Source organism: Otolemur garnettii, unplaced genomic scaffold (assembly GCF_000181295.1).
Source record: "Otolemur garnettii isolate 467f Iridium unplaced genomic scaffold, OtoGar3 scaffold00011, whole genome shotgun sequence".
Classification (NCBI taxonomy): domain Eukaryota; kingdom Metazoa; phylum Chordata; class Mammalia; order Primates; family Galagidae; genus Otolemur; species Otolemur garnettii.
The window spans coordinates 19,747,680-19,775,454 of NW_003852406.1; the positions used below are offsets into that span (position 1 = coordinate 19,747,680).

The 27,775-nt window shown below is 37.2% G+C and overlaps 1 protein-coding gene and 1 pseudogene across 1 annotated transcript in view; both read left to right on the forward strand.

The window, feature by feature from the left end:
* The first annotated feature begins 2,536 nt into the window (after positions 1-2,536).
* IQCH (IQ motif containing H) overlaps positions 2,537-27,775 on the forward strand; it is a 171,257-nt gene continuing 146,018 nt past the window's right edge. The window contains exons 1-2 of the mRNA XM_023510007.1: positions 2,537-2,606; positions 20,013-20,141. Coding sequence (XP_023365775.1) covers positions 2,537-2,606; positions 20,013-20,141 — 199 coding nt within the window. The remainder of the gene's footprint in view (positions 2,607-20,012; positions 20,142-27,775) is intronic.
* LOC105886477 lies at positions 26,158-27,320 on the forward strand (annotated as a pseudogene).

Genomic DNA, 27,775 nt, shown 5'->3' on the forward strand with positions numbered 1-27,775 from the left:
ATATGCCGCCAGGGTTGAGAGTTGCTGCAAAGCCTTCTGCAACACCAGCAGGCAGAGTTAATTACTTCCTCTTCCACGCTCCTACAGTCTTTAGCTTTTCCACTGCTCATGAAATTTAATGCTCATTGTATTAAAGTTAGTGTTATATAGTAAGTGCTCAGTAAATGCTGCAGGTTGGTACAGTCCTTCCCCTTCCAACCAGGCATGTATGGAAGTGGTTATCCTTACTATGGGAACGGGACAGGGCAGATGTTTCATATCCAGCAACACTGCCCGAACAATCTATTTCTGCATATTATAACCCTCCCCTCTATTCTGCTACACACACACACACACACACACACACCCCTACTGCCTTTTCAGCATAGTTCTTGGGTCTGGCTTTTGCTCCTGCCTTCAGTTCTCCTCTGTGTCCCATCCTTTACGTTGTGGTTTATGTGGATCCTACTATTTTAGCTTTCAAGAGCAGATTGTCAGGTGTTGTCAAAGGCTTTCAGAAAATCCAGGTAAATTATGCTCTGCACCCTGAAACTGCCAGACCTATATTTTACATCATCACAGTGTTTGACAGTTTTGTTTAAGTTGAATCTTTCTCTCTTCCTCCAATTTACCTTTGCCTCACTTGACCTGCTATCAATCAGACAACTGGAAACCCTGCCATGTTTTTTTTTTTAATTTCAGGTGAATGTGAGAGTACCAACAACTAGGTTATAATATTTGCATTTGTTAGGTAGAGTCCCTCTTGTAGTTGCATCCTGTACCCAAAAGGTGTGCCATATACCCTTATATTGTGCCCATTGGGAGCACACCAATCCCCTCCCTTTTTTCCTTCTCCCCCGGTCTCAATGCCCATCCCCCCAACTGGAACTGAATTGAGTTTTTCTCTTACATGGGTGTGTATTAGATCATCTGCTGCCTTCATGTATTGAGTACATTGAATATTTGCTTTTCCAGAAACCCTGGCACATTTGATACTGGATATCCTCAGCAATGTATATGCCATTTCCAGATTCTCAGCAACAACTATGTCAGTCACTTTGGGTGATTATCTCAGCCTTCCTGATTAGGAAGCAATCTTGGAAGCTACTCATATCTGGAGGTGAGGTGAGGAGAGGAGAGCTGAGGATGAGGAAAAGCAACCAAGATAGATCAACAAGATCAGAGTCTCATAAAAATGTGGCTATGAGTCCCTCATTCTCATGAAGGCAAGGCTGGTAGCACCTTCCTTACCCCTTCCAACTCACTTGCACTTACAGACTACTCTTTCCTATTACAAATACAATTTCTTTTTATCATTTATTTACTGAACATCATCAAAGGGTTCCTTATGTGGTGGCTGCCTTATAGTTACCAAATCCTGGCATTGGGGCCCTAACATTTTGTTCATACAGGCATTTCCCAGCCAGGAGATACTTATTTCATAAAGTTATTTTTCTCCCTGCAATCATGATGAAACTTTCCCTTTCTTTGAAGGATGACTCTTTAAAGCCATGCTGACTTTGCTGAGCAATAAAGTGTTATGCAACTGAGTTCAATGGCTAATTTCACTAATGTTAAGAACAGATTAATATTCTTTTGTTCCTTTTTTCAGCTTTATCTTAAAATCGAATAATCTATGTATATCTGCTATACCATGTGACCTGAAACAACTTGACTAACCTTTGTTAGTCTTATTTATTAATTAAATAGCAAACTGTTACCTAGTTCCCTTGGAAGTTCTATAAATTAATCACTGTTTAAATCAGTTTATAAATATCAAACAGTTCCATCTTCCCTGCTGAGAGGGCCCAGGAAGTTCATAACCTTCTATAATAAAGGTAAAAATAGCATATGTAGAATATATAATCAAATGTGATTTATATGCAATATATCTAATCTTTAAAATCTAGAAACCATTTAATAGAAATAATTCATATTTTATAACTATAATAAAAGCATTTTATGACTTTAAGAAAAGTAATTATCTACTGTAACTGATCTGGAAATCATGTCTTTATAACCATTTCTGAGCTCTGTAAAAGAGTCTACTCAAAATCATCTGTAACCTATTAATACTGATTGACATGTTTATCTTTAAATTCTCCCATTTTCTTAAACCTCAAAACTCTAATATTTATTTCCTGAGAAATTTTTCTGTATAAAACTTTGCTGTATTCAAAAGTTCCTCTGTTAAGATTTAGTACTTTTATATTATAGTCATTAAAATTGAACAAAATAGTCTGTTTATTAACTACTGTACTGACTTTGTATAGTGGAGATCACAACATGTTAATTGGATTTAATTAACTATTTTAAATTACACAAACTCCTGACAGTAGTAGGCAATAGCACAGAGTACTCATGAGCAATAAAATTGGAGCTGATATTGCTACTTTATTAAAACTTAATGAAACTATTCATAATCTTATTTATTGTTTACAAGAAGAAAACTGTGTTCACTGTGAAGGCGAAAATGTCTGCTGAAAACCAATTTTTTATCATCTAGGTGAAGGTTCAGAAGTTAATAAAGGGGTCCACTATATCCAGTCTCACAGTTATGCCATCTTCTCGTCGCACAGATCCCTATTTCACCCCCCTACCAGTCTTACAAATGGATGCCAATAAAGGTTGGTGATTTAACAGCTACTTTATACGTTTAGGAATGCAAGGGAAAGAACACTGAGGTAGGATCAGGAGCCTGACTTTGGACTCTCAGCCACTAATTCTCCTAAGTGGCCTTAGACAAGTCACATCCTCACTCTGGCCTGAGTTTCCACCTGTATAAATCAGAAAGTTGGACTATTTTCTTATTAGACTCCATTCTACCTCTAAAATTCATCATTCTATGGATTTAATATTGATTTAGATGATATTATTACATATTAAAATGATTATTGTGTTTATGTGATCTTTTTCGTTCTCTTCTTTTTTTTAATTTCAGGTTAATTTGAGGGTACAAAGAAATAGGCTACAATATTTGCATTTGTTAGGTAGAGTCCCTCTTATAATAGTGTCCTGCCCCCAAGAGATGTGCCATATACCTTAACATTATGCCAATTAAGCAGGAGTACACCCATCCCCCTATCTTCCCTCTGCCTTCTTTTCCCTACCCCTATGTTGAACTGATTTGAGTTTTTCTCTTATATGGGTATATATTAGATTGTCTACTGGCTCCATATTAGTATTGAATATATTGATGTGCTTCTCCATTCTTATGTACCATACTAAGAAGAATGTGTTCCATCTCCATCTAGGTTAACACAAAAGATGTAAAGCCTCCATCTTTTTTAATGACTGAATAGTATTCCATGGTATACATATGCCACAGCTTGTTAATCTTTTCCTGGGTTAGTGGGCATTTAGGTTGTTTCCACATTTTGGCAATGGTAACTTTAGCTGTGATAAACAATTTAGTGCAAATGTCCTTATGATAAAATGATTTTTTTTTCTTCTGAGTTGATGCCTACTAATGGGATTCCAGGATCAAATGGGAGGTCTATTTTGAGTTCTTTGAGGATTCTCCAAACTTCTTTCCAAAGAGGTAATATTAGTTTATATTCCCACCAACAGTGTAAAAGTGTTCCCTTCTCTCCACATCCATGCCAGCTTATACAGCTTTGAGACTTTGTGATGTGAGCTGTTCTCACTGGGGCTAGGTGATATCTCAGGATGCTTTTGATTTGAATTTCTTTGATGATTAGGGATGGTGATTAGCATTTTTTCAAATGTTTGTTAACCATTTGTCTGTCTTCCTAAGAGGAGGTTCTATTTATATCTCTTACGCAATGGTAGACCGGATTGTTTGCTCTTTTTCTTGTTGATTAATTTGAGTTCTCTGTAGATTCTAGTTATCAACCATTTGTCAGTTTCATACCATGCAAATATCTTTTCCTATTCTAAAGGTTGTCTTTTTGCTTTACTTGTTGTGCCCTTAGCTGTGCAGACGCTTTTCAGCTTAATTAAGTCCCATTTATTTTTATTGTTGTTGTAATTGCCACTGAAGTCTTAATAAAATCTTTCCTGAGTCTAGCATCATCAAGAGTTTTTCCCACACTTCCTTTTAAGATTTTTATCATTTCATGTCTTAGATTTAAATATTTTATTCACCTTGAATCAATTTTGTAAGTGGTAAAAGATGTGGGTCCAGTTTTACATGTGGTTATCTAATTCTCCTGGCACCATTTGTTGAATAGGGATTCTTTTCCCCACAGTATGCTTTTGTTTGGTTTATCAAAGATCAGATGGCAAGTAGAGACTGGTCTCATCTCTTCATTTTCTATTCTGTGCCATATGTCTATAACTCTATTGTTGTGCCAATACCAGGCTGTTTTGATTACTATGAACTTGTAATATAACCTGAAGTCTGGCAGAGTGATGCCCCTGGCTTTGTTCTTATTATTAAGAATTGCCTTATCTATGTAGGATGTTTTTCTGGTTCCCTGTAAAATGAAGTACTATTTTTTCCACTTCTTCAAAGTATAATGTTAGTATTTTAATGGGGATTGCATTGAATCTGTAGATTGTTTTGGGTGGTATAGACATTTTTAACAATGTTGATTCTTCCAAGCCAAGAGCATAGTATGTTCTTCCATTTGTTAACATCTTCTGCTATTTCTTTTCTTAGGATTTCATAATACTTTTTGTATTGGTACTTCACCTCTTTTGTTAGGTAACTTCCTAGGTATTTCATTTTCTTTGAAGCTTCTGTTAAGGGAATTGTGTCCTTGATTTGCTTCTCAACTTGACTGTTATTGGTATATACAAAGGCTACCTATTCGTGGACATTTTATACTCTGAGAAGTTATAGAACTTCTTAATCACTTCCAGGAGTTTTGTGGTTGAGTCACTAGGGTTTTCTAAGTATAAGATCATATCATCATCAAAGAGCAAGAGTTGGACCTCCTCTTCCCTCATTTGGATGCCCTTATATCTTTCTCTTGCCTGACTGCATTGGCTCAAACTTATAGAACTATGTTGAAGGATAGTGGTAATAGTGGACATCTTTATCTGGTTCCAGTTCTAAGTGGAAAAGCTTTCAGTTTTACTTCATTCAGTATTATATTAGCTGTAGGTTTGTCATGGATGGCTTCAATCAGCTTAAGAAATGTGCTACCTATGCCTAATTTCTTACATGTTTTTATTAGAAATGGATGCTGAATTTTATCAAATGCTTTTTCTGCATCTATTAAGAAGATCATATGGTTGTTGTTTTTGCTTCTACTGATATGTTTAATTACATTTATGGATTTGCATATACTAAATCAGCCTTGCATTCCTGAGATGAAGTCTGCTTGATCATGATGTATAATTTTTTAATGTGTAGCTGGAATCTGTTAGCCAAGATTTCATTGAGTATTTTTGCATTGATATTGATTAGTGAAATTGGTCTGTAGTTCTCCTTTTTAGTTTGATCTTTTCCTGGTTTTGGAATTAGGATGATATTTGCTTCATTGTATGTGTTGATAAAGGTTCCTTTCTTCCTGATGTTAAGGAATAGGTTCTGCAGTGTAGGTGGAAGTTCATCTTTGTAGGTTTGAGAGAATTCTGATATGAAGCCATCTGGTCCCAGGCATTTTTGTTGTTGTTGTTGGAAGATTGTTTATTGTTTCTTCAATCTCAGTACTTGATACTGGTCTGTTTGAGAGTTCTGTTTCTTCCTGGTTAAGTCTAGGAAGATGGTGTTATTCCAGGTGTTGGTCCATGTCCTCCACATTGTCAAATTTCTGGGCATAGAATTTCTTGTAGTAGAGATAATCTCTTGTATCTCTGAGGTATTTGTTGTTATTTCCCCTTTCTGTTTATGATTGAGGTTATTAAAAACTTCACATTTCTCTTTCTACTTAATCTGGTCAATGGTTTATTGATTTTATTTATCTTTTCAAAGAACCAACTTTTGTTTCATTAATTTTCTGAATGATTTTTTGTTTTCAGTTTCATTTATTCCTGATTTAATTTTGGTTATTGCTTTTTGTCTGCTAGGTTTGGGATTGGATTAGTCTTCCTTTTCCATTTCTTTAAGATGATTCATTAGGGTGTTGATGTGCTCTCTTTCTGTTTCTTGGATGTAGGCATTTAATACAATAAGTTTTCCTCTTAGTACTTCTTTTGCAATACCCCACAGGTTTTGGTGGCTGTGTCTTCATTGTTCTTATGCTCAAGGAAGTTAATGATTTCTTTTTTATCTCTTTCTTGACCCAACTGTCATTCAGCATAAGGTTGTTTAGTTTCCATGCCTTTGTGCAGGGATTTACATTTTTGTTGGAGTTAAGATTGTCACCTTCATTGTCTTATGATTTGAAAAGATATAAGGTGCAATTTCAATTCTTTTGATTTTGTTGAGGTTTGATTTGTGTCGTAGGGTATGATCTATTTTGGAGAATGTTCAGTGAACTGATGAGAAGAATGTATATTGCTTAGCTTTGGAATGGTATGTTCTGTATATGTCTATTAAGCCCAATTGTTCTAGGGTAAGGTGGGACAACATGGCCAGTGGCAGCAGGGCGGGGGCAGGGGCGGTGCAGGGGACAGGGTTAAGGCAGGGCCTGACAACAATGCAAACTTTGATAAGCAGTTCTCGATAATCACTTCTCAGCAATTCTTTGTTATTATTACAGTTTAACATAAAATTAACAAAAATAATATAAAACTCATATTCTGGCTAAATAGCTATATGGCAGCCCAAAACCATATATTCCCTTCTTGTTCTCCTGCCCGTTTGTGTATTCTTTCCAAAAATCAGAACTTTTTAAAAACGCTGTGGGACGCAGAACAAATTGTTGAAAAGTGGGACTGTCCCGCCAAAAGCAGGAGGTCTGGTCACCCTAGGCCTCTAGGATCACCTCTAGGATCATGTTTAAGTTCCTTTGTTTAGTTTCTGCTTGGAGCATATATCAAGCTCTGTAAGATGGGTGTTAAAGTCCCCAGATATTACGGTGTTATAGGATATTATATTGCTTAGACCAATAAATGTCTGTTTCATAAATGTGGGAGCATTTAAGTTAGGTGCATAAATAATTTAGAATTGAAATGTCCTCTTATATTGTTCTCTTGATCAGTATGAAGTGACCATTTTTGTCTTTCTTGACTTAGTTGCTTTAAATCCATTTGTATCTGAAAATAAGGTTGTGATCCCTTCTTTCCTCTGATTTCCATTTGCCTGAAATATTGTTTTCCAACCCTTCACCCTGAGTCTTATTTTATCCTTTGTGACTAGGAGTTTTTCCTGCAGATAGCATATAGATGTCTTTTGCTTTTTTATCCAATCAGCCAGTCTTGAGTGGGGAAGTCAAGGCATTTACTTTTATTGAGAAAATTGATAAGTATGGTGGTGTCATAGTCATAGAGTTATTGATAAGATGACTTGTCAATAGTCATCTTATTTTGTGAACATCCATTGCTTAGTTTTATCCTTTGCATCATTGTGGATGATAGATTTTGTCCTTTAGTTTCTGAAAGTTTACTTTGCTGGTGGTCCATTGTGATGGTGAGTGTGGAGAATAGGTCTAAGTATTTTCTGTAGAGCTGGTCTTGTGAATTTTCTCAATGTTTGCATATGAATAAAAGATTTGATTTCTCCGTCAATTTTAAAATGTAGCTTAGCAGGATACACATTGTTTAGACTGCACATTGTTTTGGTTAAATAGGTTAAAGGTAGATGACCGTTCTCTTCTGGCTTGAAAAGTTTCAGCTGAGAAATCCATCATCCTGATGGATCACTTGGTGCTTATGCCTGGCAGCTTGCAAAATTTTCTCTTTCATCTTGACTTTGGACAGGTTCATAACAATGTGTCTTGGTGATGCTCTGTAAATTGCAACAACCCAGGGCTCAGTTTCTCTCTGACAGGAATGTTTCAGAATCTCTGGACTTGGAAAATTTTCATTTATAATATCCTCCAGTAGGGCTTCCATTCCTATGGACATTATTCTTCCCCTTCAGGAACACCTATAATTCATGTCTGAATGCTTTCCAAAGTCCCATAATTCTCTGAGCAAATGTTCTGCTTTCTCTCTCTTCTTTTCTGCCTCTTTAACTGCCTGTGTTAGCTCAAAAGCTTTATTCTCTAGCTCTGAGATTCTTTCTTCTCCATGATATAATGTATTGTTGGCACTTTCTACTGGACCTTTAAGTTCCCTGATTGACTGCTTCAATTCTGTAAGCTCTGCTATATTCTTTCTATATTCTTCATATTTTTCATCCCTTATTTGGTTTGTTTTTAGATTTCTTTTGGTTATTTTCCACTTTCTCAGCAATTTCCTTCATTGCTTTTACTGTCCAAATTCTAAATCACCTTTTTTTCATATCCTTCTTTTCTTTATAGGTATAATCCTTTGTGTTAGCTACCTCATGATCCCTTGAAGGGGCAGGGGTTTGCTCTGTTTTGGTTTTTAATGTTGCCAGGATTTTTCTTGTGCTTTCTCCTTATGAATGTTTTCTTCTTCTCTACTTCCTTCCCCTTTTTTTCCATTTACTTCCTCCTTCCCTTTAAATTACTTTGTCGTTGTGCTTACATATTGCAATGTCCTTTTGGTATAAGGCCAAAAGTAAAAAAGTGAATATTGAGAAGGGAGAAAAGAAAGAAAATGAGAAAAGAAAAAAAGGAGGGGGGGATAAAAGGAAAGATTGACAAAAAGAAGAGAAGAACAGGCCAGGTGTGCTGGCTCATCCCTATAATCCTAGCACTCTTGGGAGGCCAAGGCGGGTGCTTTGCCTGAGCTTACAGGCTCAAAACCAGCTTGAGCCAGAGTTAAACCCATCTCTAAACAAAAAAATAGCTGGGTGTTATGGCAGGCACCTGTAGTCTCAGCTACTTAGAAGGCTGAGGCAAGAGAATCTCTTGAGCTCAAGAGTTTGAGGTTGCTATGAGCTATGATGCCATAGCATTCTAACAAGGCAATAAAGTTAGACTCTGTCTCAAAAAAAAAAAAAAGAACAGTGAGACAGGAGTAATAGTGGTGCTCAGCAGGGTTCTTTGACCCACACCCCCAATTCCTAATCTCTGGGGTGCTGGGATGGGTGGGTCCCACAAGGTAAGGAGCTCCTTACCAGCCTGAGCAAAAAGAAGACTGCACCTCCACCAACTAGAAGGAAAAAAAAAAAAAAAACAGTATGTCACAATGGGAACTCACCAATAGCATCCTTCCAAAAGCCAAAGCTAGAAGGACACCCTAGACGAGAGCATCAAGGTCTCCTTGAGCCAGGCCAATGCTGTGGCCCCCCCAGCCCAGATTTCAGAGTGAGGTTCTGTCCCATAAATGGAGTACAGATTGACAAAGAATAAAATAGATGATATAAAAAGAAAAAATAGGCTCAGCGCCTGTGGCTCAAGCAGCTAAGGCGCCAGCCACATACATCTGAGCTGGCAGGTTTGAATCCAGTCTGGGCCCACCAAACAACAATGATGGCTGCAACCAAAAAATAGCTGGGCATTGTGGCAGGCACCTGTAGTCCCAGCTACTTGGGAAGCAGAGACAGGAGACTTGCTTGAGCCCAGGAGTTGGAGGTTGCTGTGAGCTGTGATGTCATAGCAGTCTACCCAGGGCAAAAGCTTGAGGCTCTGTCTCAAAAAAGAAAGAAAGAAAGGAAGGGTTATGTCTCAGTTGTTATTTGAGAAATTTATATGGGAAAGATAACGAGAAAAATCTTTACAAAAAGAGAGAGAAAAGGAGAGAAATAGAAAGGCAAGAAGGAATAAGAGGGGGGAACAACAAAAAAAAAAAGGAGTGCTTATTATTGAAGGAAGTTAAAAGGGGAAAATAAAGATACAACAAACCAAAACAGACAAGAAAAAATTCTAAGGGAAAAAAAGAATAAAAGGAATAGAAAAATGGTAGCAAAAATGTTGCCATTACTATTGAAGAAAGAAACACTAAAAAATTAAAAATACAAAAATAAAACATGGGGGGAAATTGAAAAAACAAGGAAAAATATATAAGTATTGCAATATTTTGCCTGGACAACTCGTGATGTTCTGAGGTTAGGAGATGCTAATCACGACATTGATATGGCTATAAATGATGGGGGCTGGAAGCCACTGTCTAGTTACCGAGGAGACCCAGTCTCATCTTTCTGATTAATTTGCCCTCAATCCCTACAGTGTTGGGAGCCTAAAGCTTTAGTCAGCCTACGTAAGAGACATGCCTTGATCTTTCCAATCAGGGCCACTTGGCCACAAAGTGTCTTTCCCAGAATAGCAGGTTTTGCTCAAGTCTCCCCAAAGTTCAGGCACTGCAGAACCAGCCTGGCACTAGGACTCTGTAGGCTGTTCCTCCAAGGCAGCTCTCCCACAATGGCAGCACCCTGATAACAGTTGAATAATGAGAGTTCTACTCTACACAGTGGCTCAATCCTGGCTAGGGGGTGCTGTTTTAGATCACTCACTTGCCCAAGCTCTCCCAAGGTAGCTCTGGCAAGTACACAGGTCCAAAAAAAACCAACTGCCAGACTAGCCTTCTCTGTCTAAAACCTACCACTGAACTGACAGAGGTTGGCCAGCATTCAAGCACTCACTTTCTGTGCCAGTTTCCTACTGCTTGCAACCTCTTCATTGGCTCCTGGGATCTCTCACTGCCTCCCTCCTCCCCTGAAGCAATGCCTCCCGGCAGGACACTCCAGTCAGTCCCTTCTCCTCAATCTTACTAACAATCTCCTTTTGCAAAGGAGATGTCTCTAGAATGCTATCTTGCTCTGTCTCCTATTTATATGAAATTAGAAAATGATGATACTATTCTGGTAGCATTTTAAATTTTCATTTCAATAAACTATTATGCAGAAATATGAAGCCTCAGATGAGTCACATTCTAGCCTGAGTTTCCTTCTGTATAAATCAGAAAGTTGGACTAGTAGATTACTAGAGTCCATTTTACCTCTAAAATTCATCATTCTATTGATTTAATATTGATTTAGATGGTGTTATTACATATTAAAATGATTATGTTTATGTGGTATTATTAGAAGATCATGGTACTTTTCAGGTAGCATTTTAAATTTTTATTGCAACATACTATTATGCAGAAATATGAAGCCAGCATTCATGTAGTTGGCATTTAAACTGTGTATGTCTTCATCTAAATTCCAGTCACATGAAACCAGGAGATTTCAAGCAAAAGGATCTAAAATTTATCTCAGTATCCCTAGTACCTACAACAATATCCACCATTCTGTAGATACTAAATGTTGGTTGAATGAATAAATAAATGAAAGAGGAAGCAAACAAATGACTGAGGATGGACTATCCTAAGTATAACCCTCTCTACTTTTCCCTGCTATGTAATTTAATTGACCTAAGTGTTAATGCCTACATGGATCCCCTTTCCTATCTCAAATATAACTGAGTGAGATGGTCTTTAATTACTTCCATCTTACTTTCTATATGTTCGCTGGAGTATTTAAGACTCAGATTTGGTTCCAAAGGTTCTTCTAGCATCTGGAGATTCAAAGTTCTCTATCTTCTAGCTACTATATCCTCTATCTGCTGGTGGTGGAGAACCCAGGATCATTGTAAGTCTCTTAATTTGTTAAGCTTTCACAACTGTGATTATTACTTTCTTAGTTATGAACCATTGTTCAGTAATCTTTGTGAAATATGCTATCCAGTTAGCTTATCTAATATTTTGCGCCCTGAGAATACTGAATAACTCCATCAGAGTTCCTATTTCTTGCTTTGGTACCATCTTACATTCTTCCTGGATCAAATTAGGATGAATGAAACAATGAATCAATGAATCAATCAGTCAATCTTTGCTTTAGCAGTAGACACAATAAAAAATTATTACACCAGGCCCACCAAACAACAATGATGGCTGCAACCAAAAAATAGCCAGGCATTGTGGCGGGGGCCTGTGGTCCCAGCTACTTGGGAGGCAGAGGCAGGAGAATCACTTGAGCCCAGGAGTTGGAGGTTGCTATGAGCTGTGATGTCACGGCACTCTACCCAGGGGGACAGCTTGAGGCACTGTCTCAAAATAAATAAATAAATAAATAAAGACAAAAGTAATTTTAAAAAATTATTACAAAATAAAGGTAAATCTAGAATCATGGCAACTGGTTTTATCTCTAAATTTTCTATGAGAGAGCACATGACCTCCCATAATATTTGTAATTAATAAAACAATTTAATCAACATACATATTAAGCACTTGCCCCATGTCTGATATCATACAAAGTAGTATGAATGTCAGGAAATCATAAGGCACAGAAATGTAAATACAGTGTCTAGATGTTTTAAGTGTTGCTGACACCCTTAAATGTGATTTAAGCCTTACTTCAGGCCTGTACAAATCCAGCATGAGGTGGTTGATTAACAACATCCAGAAGAGTGAATTGTTTTGAAAAATGTACTATAAACTTTCCTACTTTTCTTGAATTACCTAGCCAAATCTAAAAAAACAAAGCTTTTTACCCTGAAATGAAAGTTGTATTAAAAATATATGTATCACAGTATATAGACCAAGTTTTCAATTCAGGTTGTGTGTGACTTTAGGCGAGTTGCTCTCTGATCTTAGAATAAACTCTAAACTCTATGAACGAGGCATGCCTGACCTAGCCTCACCATTCTCATCCCACTCTGCCCTCTCTGTGCTCATCCACGTGGGCTTTCCCTCTGCCAAGCACATCAGGACTTCACAGATGCCTTTAGCTATGCCTGTAAAAGTCACTTCCTCAAGCACTTGTCCTTTTTCTTCAGAAATTATCACAATTTATAATAATATATCTCCACCACTAGAAGCTCTATGAAGTATCTCTAGTTCTGTTTTTTTCTTTTTTGAGATAGAGTCTCACTTTGTCACCCTTGTAGAGTGTCTAGGCATCATAGGTCATAGCAACCTCCAACTCCTGGGCTTAAGCAGTTCTCTTGCCTCACCCTCTCAAGTAGCTGGGACTACAGGTGCCCAGCACAATGCCTAGCTATATTTTAGAGACGAGGTCTTGCTCTGGCTCAGGCTGATCTCGAACCTGTGGCAGGCAATCCACCCACCTCGGCCTCCCAAGTGCTGTGATTACAGGTGTGAGCCACCACACCCGGCCTCTGGTTTATCACTATCTCCCCGACCCCCAGAATAGTTCCTAACATATGACAGGCAGTTAACAACTATTGATTGAATAAATAATAGAATGAATGAACTTCTAATTTCTCATCTATTCAACAGGAAAGAAAGTAAGAGTGCTATGAGGATTTCATAAAACAATGGTGTTTATGATATTTTTAAGATAATTTTCAAAATCAGATAAAATCATGACTCTCATACCAGTATGAAATGAACACATGTGAAAAAATTTCCTTAACTCATAAATTGAAAGAGAAAAGTTAAGATGTCACACCAGCTCAAAAGAGAATCCAAAGACCAAACACACTTGTTGATCAGGAATATTGAAATATTTTTGTAAACAAATGTGAAATTGGCTTTTCCATAGATGGAGAATTCCCTTTCACTAAACAGATTTATTTTCAGGTCTGTGGATAAGAATTATTTGCATTATTTTAAGTTTTATTTGCTTGTTTGTTTGGTTTTAGCAAATTCACCTTAATCTCTACAGAGTTATAAAATAGCCTAAAAAGACTAGATTCAGATAATCCCTGGAGGTTTAAACATTTTATTGAAAGGGTATCTACAAATCTCTTTTGCTTATTCCCAAATTTAAAAAAAAGTTCTTACAATCCGCTTTTCATCAAAATGATCCCTCCCCTCTCCTCTGCAAAATTCACAAAATAAGGTAGGTCTCAGTAGGTTTGGCCTGATTATTTACTTAGGTGCAGCAAGAATATTGGTTGAATAAATAATAGAATGAATGAACCCCCCTTAAATTTGCTTTGCTGGAATTTTTCATAAGGACTCTCAGAATAAACTTTTAAAATCCTCTATTATTTGCTATCCTAAGGCCAGGAAATCAAGCCTAAGAAACTTTGTTCCCCAGGATTCAGTTGTGGGACCTATAAATTTAGGAGATAAATCCCTCTCTTCTAGAGAGTCTGCAAATACCCTAAGATTCTTTGACCTGTAGGATGTGACCTTCCTTATATCCTGTAAGGATGGAAATTTTGTAAGCCATGTAGCAGACTAGTTTTTTTGAGGGGACTTTGTAAGCATTGGCTCCATAAAGTCAACCTTAGTTCTTTAAAAGTAACTTGTCATACCTGATTAAGTAAGCATCTTTTGAAACATGAAATTCTAGGCAAGGCCTTTTGTTAAATAAGTGATTTTTCTACTTACTATATTTTCTATATAAGTGATTTTTCTACTTACTACTATTTTACTATATAAAAATATAATATTTTTATATTTTTTACTATATTTTCTACTTTACTATATTTCCATGAAAAGTTAAAGAGACTCAGAGTTTCTGGATTTGGGAGTTAGGGGGAGCCCATTCAAAGTATTAGAAGTTCAATTTACTTATTTTCTGGATATTTTAGAAATATTGAGCTTATATAAGCACTTATTTATCCCTCTAAGCCAATCAGAACAGAACTCCTTTAAACATCTTTACTATCTAATTTATTAATACTATCTGGAGTCAAAAAAACATTCTATACTTACAATGAGAGATAAAAAGACTGTCTGAATTACAGATACTATACATACGGATAGTGTATATCCTCAATGAAAGGTATAAAAGGAGGTGCCCAGAGTAAGGTGACCAGACATCCCACTTTTGGTGGAACAGTCCCGATTTTTAACAATTTGTCCCTAGTCCCATGGCGTTTTTTAAAAGTCCCAATTTTGACTTGGCGCCTGTGGCTCAAGTGGCTAAGGCACCAGCCACATACACCTAAGGTAGCAGGTTCAAATCTGCCAAACAACAATAATGGCTGCAACCAAAAAAATAGCCAGGCGGTGTGGTGGGTGCCTCTGGTCCCAGTTACTTGGGAGATGGAGGCAGGAGACTTGCTTGAGCCCAGGAGTTGGAGGTTGCTGTGAGCTGTGATGTCACAGCACTCTACCCAGGGGACAGCTTGAGGCTGTGTCTAAAATAGAAAAAAAGTCCTGATTTTTGGAAAGAATGCATGACAAGCTAGGGAACAGAGGGAGAACGGGAAGGAAATATATGGTTTTCGGCTGCCATGTTACAATTAAGTGTTGAGACTTTAAAAGCCATTTTATGTGTGAAATATAATTTAACAAATTCTTGTGAAAATTTTCATGACCTTTTAAACAACAACAGCAATCTACTAAAAAACAATTCACTGAAATGACAAATATGCCAAAGAATAAAATAATATTATACATAATTTTTAAAATGTATTATATTTGTGAATTGTACTTATGTTGAAGTTTTAAAAAAATATATTACAATACAATTTTTGTGTTCTATGAAAATTTTTGTTGCTCCATATACACCAAATTTTTAATTAAGGAAACCCTTCCTCCCCCTCCCCCCCATCAATGTTGTCCCACTTTACCAATGTTAAAATCTGGTCACCTTAGCCCAGAGACAAGACCAGAGCAGAGATGTTCAGGCCAGGTTTATTGAAAGGGGAGGGTGACCCGCCTGGGCAGTGCAAAGGTGGTGTCTGTGCCTAGGAATAGTTAGAGACTCCTTTTATATGGGGCATGGGGGAGGACAAGTTCCACAGCTTACACAGAAAGTTAGGGTCTTTTGGGGAGAACTTCTCAGGAGTGGGGCTCACTAGGTCCTTTGTCTTAAGAAGAGAGGAGGAGGAGGAGGGGGAAGGGTTTGTATGTGGCTGTGTTAGGCACCATGAACACTCAATTCTACAATTTCAGCCATAGATGAAAAATAAACACAAAACACTAAAGCTTACCGGTCCAGATATCAAAGAGTTGTTTTTTTGCTGTAATGGCAATAAATTCCTAATTGGTTTCCTACTGAGCTCAAAATAGACAAATGGACAAAGACTAACAAACTATATTCTCTGTTGTCCTTCATCCAACAGAAAATAGATCTCTATAAAGCATTAATTCCTTTACAGAGATCACAAAATTCCCAATCATTGCAGCTACCAACAGAGAATAACTTGTCATCCATAAATGAAATAAAAAGGAAAACAAATTAATAGAGAGTAAAACTAAAATTAGAAAAACAAGAATCTACAAATTTCTATTGCTAGTTAAAATTTACCTGTGGGTAATGGCGAATGGGGGGTTTAAAGGTCAGGAAGGTGAAAGTGGGGACATTCCCTTTCCTGGGTTGGACATCTGTTGTAAGTGTGGGGATTGGCCCATTTACCTTTCCCAGTTGGGACATCCCAGAGGGTAGGGTAGGGGGTTGACTCATTCACCTTTCTTAGGTGGGATATCCTGTGGTAGAGGGTAGGAGGTTGATTCTTTTAGGCAGGTCCACCCTATTTGGACAGTGTTGATCCTATCAGGAGGTATATCACTTCCAATGATTTCAGATGACTCTCTTGCTCATCTCAGTGGGAACTCCAGAACTGTTAAAAAATGATTTTTTTTTAAAAATAAAGTCATCTGCCAGGCACAGTGGCTCACATCTGTAATCCTAGTACTCTGAGAAGCCAAGGCTGGTGGATTGCTTGAACTCAGGCGTTCGAGACCAGACTGAGCAAGAGTGAGACTCCCCTCTCTACTAAAAATAGAAAAACTAGTTGGTGTCCTTGGGAGCACCTAAGGTAAGAGACTAGCTTGATCCCAAGAAACTGCGGTTGCTATAAGCTATGATGACTCCAGGGCACTCTACCCAGGGCAATAGAGCAAGACTCTGTCTCAAAAAAAAAAAGGAAAAATAAAAATAAAGTCATGACTCTTATACAAATATAAAATGAGCATACATCAAAGATTCTATTTAACTCATTAATTAAATGAGGGAACCAGTAAAATTTTATAATCAATTCGAAGAAGAATCTAAACACCAGAACACATTTGTAAATAAAGAATATTGAAATAAATTTGCAAATGGATGCAAAACTGGCTTGGGCCGAGGGAGTTGCCCTTCCCTCCCCAACAGAATTTATTTGCATACGTATAGGCAGGAATTATTTGCAGTGCTATCAGATTTCTACAGATTAACCTTAATCATTACTGTGAACTAAAATAAAATCTTAAGCCCCCCAGCTGACTAAACAGACCCCCTCTTGGCCAAGCGGATCCCCAAAACACCCTAAATCTGAGTTGCTGACCATGAGAAGGGAGGTGAGACATACCTTGTCCTGCCCCCCTTCCCTTCCTGGAGATATCCTTTGTAACTCATTAGCAGATCTAAGACTAAGTAAGACAAAACTTAAATCACACCAGTAGGGCTTCAGTTTACTTAACAGATAACTGAGTCTTGATATATGTCCAGGGGCTTGTCTATGATTTAGCAGCCTTCCTTTTCTTAAACTATTCCAAGCCTTTAGACAAAGCTCTGTTTCTTAAACCAACTACCAAATCAAAGAATCTTTAAAGCCACCTGTAACTTGTAATGTCCCTCTTCAAGATGTCCCACCTTTTCCAGTCACACCAATGCACATCTTCCATATATTGATTTATGACTTTACCTGTAATTCCTGTCTCCCAGAAATGTATGAAACCAAACTGTCACCCAATTACAGTCCACTTGCTCTAGGCTGCTTGGGCATGGCTCTGGGCTTTTTAAATTATTTTACAGTGTTTGGGTCCTTTTCCCTTACATTTCAGAAATATAAAATAGATAATCAAAAACAAAGGTGCAGAGCAATAGTGTCAGGTAATCTCCAGAACTTCTAGCATTTCAATAGAAAGATCTCTAGTAATCTCTTTTGCTTATTCCAAAATCTTAATCCAAAGTCTTACCTTTTTCCTTCCAGTGGTAAATGCACACACATCTATGTTTGCCTAAATCAGTGAAATTGCTTCCAACAGTAATAAAGCAAGTATTAAAATCATGCTTACATTCTTTGAAATTCTCAGAGAATAAACCTGAGTCTCACTTTGTCACCCTCAGTAGAGAGCTGTGGCATCACAGCTCACAGCAATCTCAAACTCTTGGGCTCAAGTGATTCTCTCACCTCAGCCTCCCAAGTAGCTGGGACTACAGGCGCCCACCATGACACCTGGCTATTTTTAGAGATGAGGTCTTACTCTGGCACAGGCTGGTCTTGAACCTATGAGCTCAGGCAATCTACCCACCTCAGCCTCCCAGAGTGCTAGGATTATAGGCATGAGCCACCTCACCCAGCCTAGTCTTACTATTTTAAAGTAGTTCAATCTAGCTACTTTAGTATTTTAAGAATTAAAACCTGAATTACTAATTTCAAGAAGGATTTAAAGAGGCCAGGTGTGATGGCCCACACCTGTAATCCTAGCACTCTGGGAGGTCAAGACTGGTGGACTGCTTGAGCTCAGGAGCTTCAGACCAACCTGAGCAAGAAAGAGACACTCTCTCTACTAAAAGTAGAAAAATTAGCCAAGTGCATTGTGGCAAATCCCAGCTACTTGGGAGGCTGAGGCAGAGGGATAGTTTGTACATGGCAGTTTGAGGTTGCTGTAAGCTAGCCTGACGCTATGGCACTCTAGCCTGGAAGTGAAACTGTCTCCAAAAAAAAAAAGAGAAAGGAAGAGAGGGAAAAAAGAGCTTAAAGAGTTATACCCTGGACAAAAGTATAACTCTTTAGTATAAAAGATCAACCTATAGTGCTTATTTAACACATATGTTACTGAGCTGCAATTCTAGTGTGTCTCCTGGAGGCTTTGATAATGCAGATTCTCAGGCCCTGACCTCAGAAGTTTGGACAAGTCTGAGAAGGGGCCCAGGAATCTCCACTTTTTTTTTTTTTTTTTTGAGACAGAGCCTCAAGCTGTCACCCTGGATAGAGTGCCATGGCATCACAGCTCACAGCAACCTCCAACTCGTGGGCTCAAGCGAGTCTCTTGCCTCCGCCTCCCAAGTAGCTGGGACCACAGGCGCCCACCACAACGCCTGGCTATTTTTTGGTTGCAGCCATCATTGTTGTTTGGCAGGCCCGGGCTGGATTCGAACCCGCCACCTTGGGTGTATGTGGCTGGCGCCTTAGCCACTTGAGCCAGAGGCGCTGGCCAGAATCTCCACTTTTAATAAGAAATTCTTCCCTAAAATGATTCTGCTATAAGTAAAATGAAGGTTTCTCTTTGGAATCATTGTTTTACAAATGAAATTTTCTCCAGCTCTCCACCTTTCAGTGATTATTCTGAATTCCTATAACACTAGACTAACATCCAATATAATATATAGTATTATAATATATAATATAAACTTCTTCAGCTTACTCCAACTTAGTACACAGTTTGTATACAAGGATTTTGTTGAGACCTAGAGTTATTTACTTTCTATTATATAAGAAAACCACAAGAAACTGTAGTCCTACCACAAGTTTATTGCAAATAGTCCCCAAATTTCTGGGTTTCTGTGTTGCATACAGTATAACCTTAATGAAAAATTTGCCCCTAATAACAGATTTTGTTCAAGTATTAATTTATTTATTGACTTATTAGTTTGTTTATTTAACAGTGTCTCTTATCCTTAAAAAGCCTTGGCACCACTGGTGCTGACACAGTATGAGATCTAGGAATTGTACATTAGTTGCATTAATACTAACCATATTGTCCAGTTATACTAAAATAACCTATTTGGGCACTCATATCTTTTGGTAATATGGGAAATGTCTAAATAACTCCTTCTTTTATAAATTATGACTGATTATACAACAGGGAATAGTTTGAAGCACACAGACTTCCTTTTAGAACAAAAGATCTCTTTGTATCCCTGATTTCTCTGAATTTTGAAAAGAGTTACAATATTACTAATGATTGAAAATGCCCTAAGTATAAAGAAGTTTTAGTTTGCCTTAAAATTATATTTCTACCTTAAAATAAAATTATCTTAATATAATTTCATTTTATTTTACTGCTATTGGAAATGACATTTTTCCTTCAGTTAGAATATTAAGTTTAAATGAATGTATACTGCGGCTATTTTTCCATGCAGAGGATTAAAGCACTAGACAAACCTCACAAATAAGATGATGAATGGAGTAAGTTACGCTTGTGAAATTTATAGAGCTCAGACCTAGTAGAATTGCTTGGGGTTAAACTCATATTCTGTTGATCTTACCTTTTAGGGATTTTAAGCCTGATAGAACGAGGATTGATTCCACCAACAGCCAAGATTAACTTTAAGAATCCACCCATTATGCCCAAAGCAGCTCCTCTGCATAGTTTTGGTGAAGTACATAGGCTTCCAACTGTAGGTAAGTTGTTCTTGCCTCTATGCTCAGTTAGGGAGATACAGAAATTACCTCCTCCCCAAATTTAGCCTTCTAGTAGCCTTCTAACTTTTTTCCTTAATAATAGGGCAAGATGAAAGTTACAATCCTCCTGATTTTACTTTACTATGTAAAGTAGCTTTAGGCCAGGCATGGTGGCTCACACCTGTAATCCTAGCACTTTGGGAAGCCATGGTGGGAGGATCATTTGAGGGCAAGAGTTCAAGTCCAGCCTGAGCAACATAGTAAGATCCTGTCTCTACATACTTATATAGTACAGAAAGTAATTTTAGCCATCCTTGTAAATGACATATCAAGGGCCTGTGCTCTATGTGTGTTAGAAGGTTGGTATTTTCAAGGAGCTTGAAGTTTGGTTGGGGAAACAAAACAGATATAATAAAGATAAATAACAATACAAAGTAGTATGGAATAAAAACTAAATGGATGTTGAAGTCTAGTGATGTAGGAGTTCAGAGGAATTATTACTTGAGGGGTGAGATAATAGAAAAAGATTTCAAAGAGCAGACTGAATGAAATAGGGTGTATAGAAGAGTACTAATGGGGAATCTACTGACTAGTGGTAGAACCTCAGGCAAGCCATTTACTTTCTCTGCGCCTCAGCTATCTCAGTCATCAAATTAGAGGTTTGGGCTAAATTAATCTGTCTGTTCAACAATTATTTGTTGAATGCTTGCTTTAGGTAAAAGCAGCACTTAGGTGCTGGGGATCCAGCAGAGAATAAGTAAGAGAACTTTTCTATTTTCATGGTTCTTATACCATGAACACAGATATTCCAGTAAATAAAAGGGAATCTAAGCTAGTGATAAATGCTAGAAATAAAACCATATGAGAGTGATAGGACAGGGGCTACATTCTTGTGAGGGAAGGGTCAGAGAACAGCTCTCAGAAAAGGATGAGGCTTAAGCTGAGATCCAAATGATGAAAAAGAGCCAGTCATGTAAAGAACTAAAGAAGAGCATTTTAGATATATAACAGTGCAAAGGCCCTAAGGACTAAAGAGGGAATGAGCAAGAAGGTTAGTCAATTAGCAAGGGAAAGAGAGGGAAGAGATGAGGGTAGAGATGTTAGAGAGGGGTCACATGATGTAGGCAGGAGCAAACTATGAGTTGTCCTCAATATTCATTATTCTGTTTCCACAATAATAGACTTGTGGATAGACACATGTCAGCTTGACCAAAGATGACATTTCCTAGGCTTCCTTACAGCTGGGTGTGTCATGTGACCAGGTTGTGACAATGAGGATATAAGCAGAAGTACATAGGGAAAGTTCTTGGCTGTGCTCTTTACAGATAAGGGACATAGCTTCCAGGTTTCCTTCCCCCCATCCACCCCGCCCCCCATAGCTGGGTTGCAGAAGTGCTGATGAGAGCTGGATTAGCACTTTGAAGTTCCAAAGGTGGGACTCCCATTAAGCCTGGCTGAGCTGCCCCACCAATTCAGGACTATCTTTGTTTGACCTGTGTGTGTGTGTGTGTGTGTGACACAGAAAGAACTCTTAATTTATTTAGATCACCCAACGTATCTTAAGATCTTTACTTTTCAGACATCTTAGGCTATACCAGAACCAGCATGGCGGCTTTCCCAACTATGGTGAGGAGCTGGGTTTAATCCTAATGATAGTGAGAACCCACTGAAAGATCTAAACAGGAGGAGGAGATGATCTGATTTATGTTTTAATAAGACCATTCTGACCACTTTACTGATAATGAAGCAGAGGGAAGCATGAGTGGAAGCAAAACAACTCGTTAAAAGGCTATTTCAGTAAACTAGAAATAGTAGCGGATATGAGGATGTTAACAGTGGAGACAGGGAAGTGAGCAAATTCAGCTTAGATTTTGGAGGTGGAGCCACCTGAACTGGCTAATGGGTAAGAGTGAGGAAAAGAAAGGTGCGTAGGATAAATACATATGAATATATGGATATGTGTAAACATCCTTCAATTTTATATCCATTTTACTATTGATGAGAATTTCAGTGATTTTTACTTTAGAGTTATTGGGAATTATATTACTATGAACATTCTTCTATGAGTCTTTTAATGCACATAAATAGGCATTTCTGTTGGATGTATATCAAAAAAGGAGAATTGTTGAGTCATAGGGCAGCCATATATAATGATTTAATAGATACTGTCAAACAATATTCCAAGGGGTTGTACTGATTTCTGTTCCTACCAGCAGGATATGAGAGTTCCAGAATAATTTCTCTTAAGTGACCCTCCTGCCTCAGCCTCCTCAGGAGCTGTGTGCCAGCATGCCCAGCGATTTTTTTATTACTTTTAGTAGAGACAGTCTCACTATGTTGCCCAGACTGTTCTTGAACTCCTGGCCTCAAGCAATCCTCCCACCTCTGCCTTATGAAGTACTAGGATAAATGCCATGAGCCACTGCATCTGGCCAGAGGCAGATATTAAAATAACTATGATTAATATGTTAACAACTGAGTAGAAAAGGAAGACAACATGAATGAACGGCCTAAAGATTTTCAGCAGACAGTTGAAAACTATTAGAATCAAATAGAAATACTAGAAATAAAAAGCATCGTAACATATAAAGAATACCTTCAAGGGGTTCATCATAATAGACAAAGCTGAGGAAGGAATCAGTGAACTTCAAGATAATTCAAAGGAAATTACACAATTGAAACACAAACAGAAAAAAGAACAACAATAACAGAGCAATTAGGACTGTGGGACAATAACAGACAATTTAACATACATGTGATCAGAATCCCAGGAGAAGAGAGTATACGTTGGAAGAAAAACGTGAAGAGAAAATCAAACTTTTACAAAAACAATAAAAGACACCAAAGCACAGATGCAAGAAGCTCACAGAATATCAAATGGGAAAAATATAGCACAGACATACACTCAACACAAACGTCATATTCAGACTGCCAAAACCAAAAATAAAGAGATAAGCTTGAAGACAGCCAAAGAAAAAATGCACAGTACATACAGAAGAACAAACATATAAGAATTATAATATACTTGGCATCAAACACCATGCAAGTCATTAAATAATGCAGTGGGATTTTTAAAGCACTGAAAGAAATAGAAACTGTTAAATCAGAATTCTACTCCCAACAAAAATATTTTTCTTTTCTTTTTTTAGAGACAGAGTCTCACTTTGTTGCCCTTGGTAGAGTGCTATGGCATCGCAGCTCACAGCAACCTCTAGCTCTTGGGCTTAGGCAATTCTCTTGCCTCAGCCTCCCAAGACTACAGGTGCCTGCCACAACGCCTGGCTATTTTTTTTGTTGCAGTTTGGCCAGGGCCGAGTTCGAACCTGCCACCCTCAGTATATGGGGTTGGTGCTGTACTCACTGAGCCACAGGCATCACCCACAAAAGTATATTTCAAAAGTGGAGAATAAGTAGAATTCTTCAGACAAATAAGAGAGAATTCATTAGCAGGAGATGGCCTTACAGGAAATGTTAAAAGAATTTTTTCAAGCAGAGGACTATAATTCCAGAGGGAAATTTGGCTATACAGAAAGAAATGAAAATCCCTGAAACTAACTAAAACGAAGGTAAACAGAAAAGACATTTTCTCTGTTTTTAATTGCTCTGAAAGGTAACTAATGATATAAAACCAGAGTCAACAAACTTATTCCTTAAAGGACTAATTAGTAAATATTATAATTTAAGGTTTTGTGGACCATATACAATTTCAGTTGCATATTTGTCCTTTACTCCTCCTCCTTTTTCTTTTGCAACTATCACCCTCTTCTTCTCCCTCCTTCCCACTGTTCTTTTCTTCTTCATGATTGTTTAAGAATATAGAAACCATTCTTAGCTCAAGGGTCATAGATACTGTGTGCTGGATTTAGACTATGGACTATAGTTTGCTAACGCTTGTCTAAAGCAAAATTATTAGCAATATATTGTGGCTTTATGGCATATGCAAAAGTAAAATGTATTGCCAGAATAACACAAAAGATAGGAGGGAGAAATTGACAATTTACCATTATAAGACCCTTATATTATACATGAAATGGTATAATTTCATTTGAAGGTATGCTGATTAATTGAGACATGCTTTATATATCCTGGGTAACCATTAAAATATTGTAAAAAGAGATTTAAATAATAATCCAATAGTGGAGATAAAATGGAATAATAAAAAAATAGTTAATCCAAAAGTAGGCAGAAAAATAGTGAAAAACAAAGAAAATATGAGACAAATAGAAAGCTAATAAGATGTTAGATTTCAACTCAACCATATCAATACAGGCTATCTTCACCTTGCATGGTAGTATGGAACCATACAAATGACTGTGCAAGCAGAACCATGCAAAATTATTTTAACAGCCAACAGAAAAAATTATAATTGTTACACAACGTTTAAGATTTTTGTCAAAATATTTTTTAAAACCCACAAAAGATCTCTTCTTCTTCATTATAACATATAGGACAATAAAAAATAGTAAAATAAATATTTATTCAGTACCCTATCATTGAAAACATTAGAAACATTAAAAATTAATGTGATTGTAAAAAAAAAAACTTGTCAAGAATAGCTTGAGTAGGCCTTGGAAAATAAGATGCATTCAGTTAGGAGACCGTCAGCCTAGTTTAAGTGGAAACTGAGACAGCTCGTTTGGACAGCAGCAATGAAAAGGACCAAACCAGTCCAGGCCTGAATGTGATCTCACACTGGGCCCATGAGATGTAAAGAGCCAGGATGTGACTGCAGCCGCTTGGCCCTGCTTGGTAAAAGATTTGACAAATGTAGTAGCAGTGACTTCAAGCTGATAACAATGAAACCTTTAGGACTTGTTCCTCCATGGGAAAACTAATATGCTTTACTACATATTAAAAACATTCAACCCCCCCAAAAAAGAATAGTTTGAGTAGTGCATGTCTTTCTTTTCTCTTCATATAACTACTGATGTAGAGTGATATGCCACGTTCCTGTGTCATAGTGAGTTGTCATACTTCCTTCTAAGTTTAGGTTAGTCCAACTTATCCTTTGTACTTTGAATGTTATGAAATATCTCTGAGTTCAATTAACATGAAATTTTTTCTTGGGATCAGACCCTCTCAAACATGTTTATCCTTTTATCACCACTACTTTCCTCATTTATATGGATAAATTAAACTTGTGTAAGTTCTGCTGCTGTGTTACTGGACTCTCAGACAGGGGCAGTGTCAGCATTTCCACAGTCAGCTATTTTTTCTATACCTCTACTTAAAATCTATTTCATTTTTACTTGGAGCACTACAGTTTTTGTTCTTTTGCTATACTTTCAACATTGTTAACTAGTTCTTTCATTTGTCCATTTTTGGGGAAAAAAACATGTGAATTTATTACTGGGAGTCAAGACTACTACATTTTTTATAGTCTGTATGCAAACTCAAAAACAGATGTTCAGTGACCAATCACTAAAAGACTTTTAAAAGGATGATATAATTAGTCGTTGATCTTGATAAGTATCTGTCTTTTATGTAGCAATTTAAGGAATAAAGATCTAGCAGCAAAGTTTATACTTAAGGCAATTATAATTAATATACCATGGTAACTAAAATTTGAACCATGGGGAACTGGTGTTATTTAACTAAACTATAGTAATTATAATTTGTGCATATTGGAATAGTGCAAAGTGAGGGCTATCTGTATATTAAATGTGAATGTCCTAAATATACCAATTAAAAGACAGAGATTGATGGCAAGATCCAACTATCCAAGAACTCTCACTTTAAGTGTGGAGACATAGATTAAAATAAAAGGGTGAAAAGTAACAAATCTTCCTCATAAAAAAATTATAAATAATTTAAGTAGTTACTTGCCACTCCAAGAAATGGAGCTTAATTCTCTGCCCCACCTCCCCTCCTTGAACATTAGCTGGATTTATTGACTTGCTTCCACATAATGGAGTTTGGAAAAGGGAGAAATTCAAAATTTGGAGGACTCCGCCACTGTGAGGCTTGCTGGCCGGTGCCCTCACTGGCCCGGGTCTCCTGGGTCCTCACGCAAGCAATGCCTCATTATTGTGCAGCGATTTGCTGTAAGAACCTCCCCAGACGGGGATGAAACAGTAAAGACCAGAAACTGAGTTTCTACCCAGAAAAGATTCTTAAAAAAAAAAAAAATCCCAGAAGAAAAAATTGGAAGATGAGAAAGAAGTATGCCTAAAAGCCAAGTCAGAAGAATCAGTTGCCTTAAATGAGGCAAGGAAAAACACAGTGAACACAAATATTCTCCCTGAATGTGCGGAATTACTTGATTCATCTGCTTTTGTGAGACCACTAGCTCCAAAACCAAGAAGTGTACAAAATAATGTATTAACTCTTAATCTAATTAAACAAGATACCAGAACACCAGAATCTACCTTGGAAACAGTAGTTAACCAAGATATAGGTACAGGTGGTTTTCACACATCTTTTGAGAATCTAAATTCTACAACTATTACTTTGACAACTTCAAATTTGGAAGGTGTTCAACAGTCTTTGGAAACCCCAGAAGTGCTTGAAATAACTACCAATCATCTTGATAAACCAAGCTTTACAAATAATTCCTTGGAAATAAAAACAGCAGAAGAAATGTCACTTTTATTCAGCACAATTAATCAGACAGTTGAAGAAATAAACACAAATAAAGAATCTGTTATTGCCATTTTTGTACCTGTAGAAAATTCTAAACCTGCAGTTAATTCTTTTATATCTGCCCAAAAAGAAACTGTGGAAATAGAGGACACAAACTTTGAAGACTCCTTGTATGAGATGTAGATTATGGGACAGAAGTTTTACAAATTGAACATTCTTACTGCAGACAAGATGTAAATAAGGAACATCTCTGGCAGAAAGGCTCTAAGCTACATTCAAAGATAACTCTTCTTGAGCTACAAGAGCAGCAAACTCTAGGAAGACTGAAGTCTTTGGAAGCTCTTATAAGGCAGCTAAAGGAGGAAAACTGGCTATCTGAAGAAAATGTCAAGATCATAGAAAATCATTTTACAACATATGAAGTCACTATGATATAAAGAGATTTAAAGCTGTGAATGATGTATAAGCTTTCCTAGCCAAAGCAGATTAGTGAACTAACTATACAGAAAAATGAACTTTTTCCTGTATAGAGATCACATCTTAATGAACCTACAAGAGTTATCTCATGTTATAAACTGCATCCTTTCTTATAATGTTCATTTTCAGAAAAACCAGAGTTATTGGACTACAGAGAAAGTTTTATTATTTGATAATTTTCCAAATTAAAGTTAAAATATGATGAATAAGTAATATGATTTATTCATAACATGAGAAGACAAAGACAAGGTCAAAAGAACCTGAAATAGAAATCAAGTTCAGGAATCAGTCCTGGTTTTACAAAACACTGATGTATGAGCCCCAGTCCTTTATCTGTAAAATAAGAAAACTTACTAGATCTCTAAAAAAAAAAAAAAAAAAATTGCAGTGTAGAAACTTGGCAAAGCCTACCTTATCCAAATGACCAAAGTTAATATCACCAGTGGTAATTCATATTGGTATCGTGTGCCCCATGATATGATGTGATGAGGAGGGAACTTCATTTTTATTCTGCCTCAGTAACCCCAACCACAGTCTAACCATGAGAAAAACATATCAGACAAACCCAAATTGTA